Genomic DNA, 7,145 nt, shown 5'->3' with positions numbered 1-7,145 from the left:
TGCACGGCAAAATGCTTTATAATATTGGTGGCAGGTAATAAAAGAAATAATATACTTCTACTATTACTATTATTCTGCGGCTGTATCCCTCTCTCTCAGTCTCTCTAATCCAGAATAAATTCCAGCTGGTTTCAGGTGCAATAACAGAGGTTCACTCTAATTTTAAGGCACGTTCCAACTCCTCCAGCATCTGCCCTAACCCAGCATGGCGGCATCGGCTTCTTCAAGTTTACATCTCTGGCTACACAAACGCAACATGTTGCCCGCCTAGGGGACTCCGCTTCCCCGACGCCCTTTGATGACGCTCCAAACCCGCGCCCGGAAGGCGGGCAGTTCAGGTCTGCGCAGGCGCAACGCGGAGGCGGGTGGGCGGAGCAGGTCGCGATGAGTGGCGGAGGGACGGAGACGCCTGTGGGTTGCGAGGCCTCCCCGGGCGGCGGCGACAAGAAAAAGGACTCGCTGGGGACCTCGGGCTCTCCAGCGCACCTCATTATCAAGGGTACGGAGCGGTGGGGCTGTCGCTCTGGTGGATCCCGGCGCCGCTTCACCTCCGGGGCGGCGCCCTCTGACCCGGGGCCGCTCCCTGGAGCGCCCCCCAGCTCCGGGACTGTCTCGCGTTCGTGGGCGGTGGGGGACTCGTGGCCGGAGTCCGCATGGTTCCCCACGCCAGGTGCCTTCCAGTAACAACCAACCAATTCAGTCCCAGTTACTACTTCGAAAAACCCGCGGACGTGAGTCTTGAGGCCCGCCCCCCTCCCCTTTCCCAAGCCCAGGACCTTTGGGCGCGGAACTTATTTGGACGCCGCCTCCCGACCGTCCTGTAGCGCTTAGAAAAAGCATCGAGGTTGGGGGTCGGGAAGGGTCTGTGGCCCCAGTCAGGTCGCTTAGGGGTTGGGTGACTTTGGGTCGTCCGCTTTACCTACTCTACCTCTGTCTGCTCCTGGATCATGCAAGGAATAAATGAGATAACATAAAAGCAGCTTAAAACATGAAAGCGCCACACACACGTATAGATGTCCATTTGTCTTGTCGGCTTTGCGCTGGGAGAAGGTTACAACCTGGATTCTCATAGAACTTGAATAGGTTTGATTCCAGCTCAAACCCTTTTTCCTGTAGCAGGACCTTTGCCAGTTAGACACTGCACTTTCTCATCTTCATCCTTCCCTAACCCTGTGCTGGTCCTGTCTGCCCCAACATCTTGCAGCATCGAACCCCTTGGAGGGTTCCTGAGTCCCTCAGCACTACCCAGGGAATAACATCCTTCGGTTGCTGCCTGTTTCTTTCTAACCTTATCTGTCAGGATTGTAGACAGCCACAGTTAGCTGGCTGTGGCTATTTCTAGACTTCAGGGTGCCTCTTAAATCTAATTAGGAGTGTCGAGAGTGGTGCGTGGGTGGTAGGGGTAAATTATAAATGTTTATATGTGCGATCTAAGTGAATTACTGAAAAATGTGTTAAATTGCGGTGAAATACTTGTAACATAAAATTTATCTGAACCATTTTTAAGTGTACATCCACATTGTTGTGCAGCCATCACCACCATCCATCTCCATAACTTCATCCTCCCAAACTGAAACTCATTGTACCTATGAAACACTAACTCCCCATCTGGCCCTTCCCTCCAGCCCCTAGCAACCACCATTCTCCTTTCCTTCTTTGTATGTGACTGTTTTTCTAAATCAAATATGTGAAATCCTATAGTATTTGCCCTTTTGTGACTGGCTTATCTCACTTTGAATAATGTCCACATTGTAGTGTGTGTTAGAATATCCTTTAAAAGCTGAATAATATTCCATTGTATGTCTATACCACATATTCTGTGCCCATTCATCTGTGGATGGACCCTTGGGTTATTTCCACTTTTTGGTTATTGTGAGTAATGCTGCTGTGAACAGAGGTATGCAAATACCTGTTTGAGTCCTTGCTTTCAATTCTTTTGAGTATATGCCCGGAACTGGAGTTGCTGGACCAAATGATAATTTTGTTTTTAATTTTTTGACCAGTCACCATTCTGTCTTCATAGTGGCTGCACTATTCACAGTCACATAGTGCACAAGGGTTCCATTTTCTCCATAGCCTCACCAGCGCTTACAATTTTCTGTACTTTGGTAGTGGCCCTCCTCATGGGTATGAAGTAGTGCCTTGTAATTTTGATTTTCATTTTCCTAATGATTAGTGGTGTTGAGCACATCTTATGTGCTTATTGGCCATTTGTATGTGTTCTTTGGAGAAATGTCTTTTGAAGTCCTGTACCCATTTTTTTGATCAGGTTTTTGTTGGCGAGTTGTAGAAGTTCTCTGTATAGGGGCACCTGGGTGGCTTAGTCGGTTAAGCATCCGACTTTCGCTTAGGTCATGATCTCGCGGTTCTTGGGTTTGAGCCCCGCGTCGGGCTCTGTGCTGACTGCCAGCTCAGAGCCTGGAGCCTGTTTCAGTCTGTGACTCCCTCTCTCTCTGACCCTCCCCTGCTCACGCTGTCACTCTCTCTCCTAGAAATAAATAAAACATTAAAAAAAAAAAGTTAAACAAAAAAGTTCTCTGTATAAGTCTAGATATTAACTCCTTTTCTCATGGATGATTTGCATATATTTTCTCCCTCTCCATGGGTTGCCTTTTTCGTCAGTTGATTGTATCCCTTCACACACAGGTTTTTTTTTTTTTATATTATTTTTTAAAAAAAGATTATTTAGGGAAAGTTTTTCAAGTTAATCGAAAATTGAGTTTTAATTAAAAATATGCCTAGAATTTCCTTGGCTTTTTTTAATGGAACCATTCACTCTTTTCATTCTGAAAATCTGTTTTTAAGTTCATCTTTATTTGAAGACCATTGGTTCTGAACAGATCATTGTTGAATTATATTGTGAAAGTTTAGTGAAAAGGAAACAAATAAATGATTTCACTACTTATGCCCTGGGTCTGTAAGGGTTTCTGGCCCACGGGTGGGTGTTAGGAGGTAAAGACTGGAAAATAGGAAGGGCTTCCTGAACATTGGAGTCAGGAGAAAGGTGTTAGCAGTTAAGAAAAGAAGGCAAGGGTATTTTGAACTTAGTTTGGAACAGCCTGAGCAAAGGGGTGGAGGCCCCAAACAGTATGGCATGTTTAGGAAATTACATGTATTGCTACGGAGTGACTCTCAGAGAGGTGGAGTTTGGTGGAAACCAGACAGGAGAAGACTTGTTGCCTTAGATTGGACATTTTCTTAAATGTTAGGAAACTATTCAGTAAGTATGAGAATCATGGTTAGATTTGTGTTTTTTTAATTTTTAAAAAATGTTTTATTTATTTGGGGGGAGGGGAAGAGCAGAGAGGGGGAGACACAGAATCTGAAGCAGACTCCAGGCTCTGAGCTAGCTGTCAGCACAGAACCCAACACGGGGCTCGAAACCACAAACCGTGAGATCATGACGTGAGCTGAAGTCGAACACTCGGTCGACCAAGCCACCCAGGTGCCCCAGATTTGTATTTTAAATAAAGCATTCAGGCAGGTAACAGTGGATCCTCATCTTGTGAATTAGGTATTTGTGAATTTGCCTAATTGCTAAAATGAATTTGTAACTTCAGAATCAATATTGATGATGCTTTCATGGTCATTCCCACATGCACAGAATAGAGAAAAATTTGAGTTTTCCTACATGCACATTCGTAGTTGAAGCTAAAAGGCAACACTTTGCTTTTTGTTTTAGCTCTCACACCATAAGTGTGTTATTTTTACTTTTTATTTAGTGTCATACTTTTCACGTTTTTGTGCTTTTTGTTGGTGATTTCGCTTTTTCAAGCGATCCCCCTTGTGTGGTGCTGAGTTTTCCGTAAGCACATACAGACTCTGTAGTGTGCCTTACAGAGAAAACATTGTAGAAGACAAGTTTCTTTCAGCGATGAATTACAGTGCCTTTTGCCGTGAGATCAATGTTAATCAGTCAGCAGCCCAGAATAAGGAAGGAGATTCACCAGTGTGTGTGGTAGGCCATTCCAGAAAGTGCCAAAGCAACATTCATAGTGTGTGATGAAGTGATGGGCAGGCAGCTAAATTTGGGGATTCTTGAGGTGGTTGATCAAGTGTAGTAGACAGCATTGTCGTAAAGCTGAAAGCCACAAAAATGTATGATCAGTTGTATAGGGTCAGGAAAACGTTCAACCCTTCTGTCTATTGCAGGCCACACTTTCAAAGGTGGTACAGGATGAAAGTGTTCAACTTGCAGGTGAGGTAGGTTATGCAGGTCAAGGGGCTATGGGAGAACTTTAAGAATACCTGTTAAGTGTTATACAGGAAAAAGGATTCTACCGGAAGAGCAGACTTTGGACACTAAGACTGGCACGGGGATGTTGGTAAACAAACCTGTGTGATACACATGGCATTTTGGTTTGACAAAAATGTGACCAGAAGCTTGCAGAAACCTAACCGTATCATTTTCTGGAGGACCAGTAGTTCAGTGCTTGCTAGTTCAGTGTTTGAGGCAACTTTGTAAGCACTGCTACTGGGAACGACAAGAACTGACTCTGTGTAGAGTGGCTTGTAGAGAGGGGTGACTAGCTGTTCACATAGTCCTAGTGAGACGAGCAGGGATGAAAAAGAGGGAATGGTTTTGAGAAGTGGTGAGGAAGAATAGCATCTCTTTGGTGATGCCCTGGGTGTTATCAGAAACAACTGCAGTAAATTGTTCCTTATGATATTTTAATAAAGGCCTGGACATTCAGGGCCAGAGAATACACTTCTTTTATTAGATAATGAGAGCTCTACAATTTTAGTGGCTTAATTTCTGTAGTAATATGTATGTTCTCCCCAAATCTTTACTATCTTAAATTTTGGGGCACAGAGTTTCAGAAGTGATCACTATCCATTTCTAAATGGAATTGAATTCTCTCTCCAAAGGCCAACTGAATTCTCATGATATCAGGCTGAAAAAGATCTTCCCAAGTCAACAAAGCTTAATAGCTTCTCAGTCATATAGAAAAATAAACGTTAACCCACTTATCCTCTGTGGGTAATACAAGTAATGTCTCTAAGATACTCACTGGAGAAGAGAGAATTTCAGGACAATGAGGTAAGTTGTGTGCTAGAGAAGTAATTGCCCCGAGTGCTTTGGGAGGCATAAAATAGGGGCACTCCTTGAATCCTAGGAGGAAGCTGAATAGAATGAATGAAAATTTCAAGGAAGTGTGATGTGTGTGCAGTTTGGAAGGAAGAGTGGGGACTCAGGAAGGATTCCCGGGGGCGACAAGAGCTAGCACTGTGGCAAGGATGCATGAGGTAGCTCGATGTGGTCGGAAAACAGGAAGTCGTTCACAGTTGTCAACGTGGGAACTAGGCTCGGAACCAGGCGTGGAGGACCGTATGTGGCTACTAGGAGGCTTGCACTTCAGCCTGCTGGCCAGTTGTGTTTTAAAGACACTGGTGTTTGTTGGAATGTGAATAGTCTTTGCCACATAGGTTCTCTTAATCAAATAAGGTCCATAAATTTCTGCACACTGCAGCCTTCACTGCAGCCATTAAGAATTCATATAAATAAACCGTAGGCTCCCAGAAGATCTGAGGGTAAAGATCCTGGCTTACTTACTTAATGTTATCTAATGTTTCCCAAATTTAACTAAGCATAGGCCTCTTTTCTTTTTTCTTGTTTTCTTTTTAAATGAACTATTAGTTTTTTTATAGAAGTGCTCTGTAATTCTAGTAGTGAGTTGTTGAAGAACTTAAGCAAAAGTTATATTTATGTTTACATGTTTTTACTTAGCATACTTCCCAAGATGTATCTTAATAAAACTCCTTAAATAGAGTAATGAAATTTGCACCGTTATGTGTCTGCAAAAATAAAAGATTTGAGGAACAAATTTTACCAGTAAATCAACATGAATGGTGCATGTTCTTATTTGGAGATTTAATTTCCTCCGGGAGTTTTGAGGTTTACCTCTTACACTACATAGTTGTTACAAAGTAGAGTGAATAGATTGACTTACCAAAAAACAGTCGGGGAGCCTGGGTGGCTTAGTCGGTTAAGCGTCCGACTTTCGCTTAGGTCATGATCTCGCGGTTCGTGGGTTCGAGCCCCGCGTCGGGCTCTGTGCTGACTGCCAGCTCAGAGCCTGGAGCCTGTTTCAGTCTGTGACTCCCTCTCTCTCTGACCCTCCCCTGCTCACGCTGTCTCTCTCTCTCTCTCCTAGAAATAAATAAAACATTTAAAAATATATTCATGTTGTCTTCAAATGGATTGGTGATAGAAAGACCCAAGATCTCTGCACATCTCTAACAAGGAATAAATTTCCTGTAATATCACCTGAATCAGTAAAATATTTTATTTATGAAGACCCATGGTCTTATATTATCANCCTCTCTCTCTGACCCTCCCCTGCTCACGCTGTCTCACTCTCTCTGTCTCCTAGAAATAAATAAAACATTTTAAAAAATTAAAAAAAAAACAGTTAAAATTCAGAACTTTTTCCCTTAAGTTTTTCAGACTTATCAAAGAGTATAGAGACCTGTAATGAACACTTTACCCATCTTAATAAACACTCAAAGCCCACTGGGTCCCCTGCTCTAATTGCATTGCCCCCTCTCCTCTCTCAGGGTAACCACTGTCTTGGATTTGCTGTTTACCATTCTCATGTGTTTCTAGTTTTGTTGCTTCTGTATGTGTCCCAAAATTAAGTGTCTTTTGCATGTTTTTTTTAAGTTTAGATAATGCCTTCATTCTTCTGAAACCTGCTTTTCTGTCAAGCATTATATTTGTGGGATTTATCCATATTAATAAATGTAACCTTAATGTATTTGGGTCATTTTCTAAGTTTATTTATTTTGAGAGAGTGTGAATGGGGAAGGGGCAGAGAGAGAGAAAGAGAGAATCCCAAGCAGGCTCTGTGCCGACACAGGGCTCTATCTCACAGACTGAGAGATCCTGACCTGAGCTGAAGTCAAGAGTCAGGTGCTTACCCGACTGAGCCACCCAGGCATTCCAGTGTCTTCATTTTTACTTGCTGATTCATAATATTCCATTGTATGAGTGTGTTTAGATTGTTTCCTTTTTTCTTCTTTTGACATTACACTCACTGTAGTAAACATTTTTAAATGTCTTTCATTTGTGCAAGAGATTTTCTAGGGCACACCGTAGGCATGGAACTGCCAGGGGTGCAGGTCCTAAGCTGTTGCCAAATTTC

The 7,145-nt window shown here is 43.1% G+C and overlaps 1 protein-coding gene across 1 annotated transcript in view; it reads left to right on the top strand.

Moving 5' to 3' along the window:
* Positions 1-376: 376 nt before the first annotated feature.
* BLOC1S5 (biogenesis of lysosomal organelles complex 1 subunit 5) overlaps positions 377-7,145 on the top strand; it is a 47,620-nt gene continuing 40,851 nt past the window's right edge. The window contains exon 1 of the mRNA XM_039254424.1: positions 377-499. Coding sequence (XP_039110355.1) covers positions 385-499 — 115 coding nt within the window. The 5' untranslated portion in view covers positions 377-384. The remainder of the gene's footprint in view (positions 500-7,145) is intronic.

This window comes from Hyaena hyaena, unplaced genomic scaffold, assembly GCF_003009895.1.
Source record: "Hyaena hyaena isolate Hyena2069 unplaced genomic scaffold, ASM300989v1 scaffold_481, whole genome shotgun sequence".
Lineage (NCBI taxonomy): Eukaryota > Metazoa > Chordata > Mammalia > Carnivora > Hyaenidae > Hyaena > Hyaena hyaena.
This window is presented reverse-complemented; position numbering and strand designations above follow the sequence as displayed.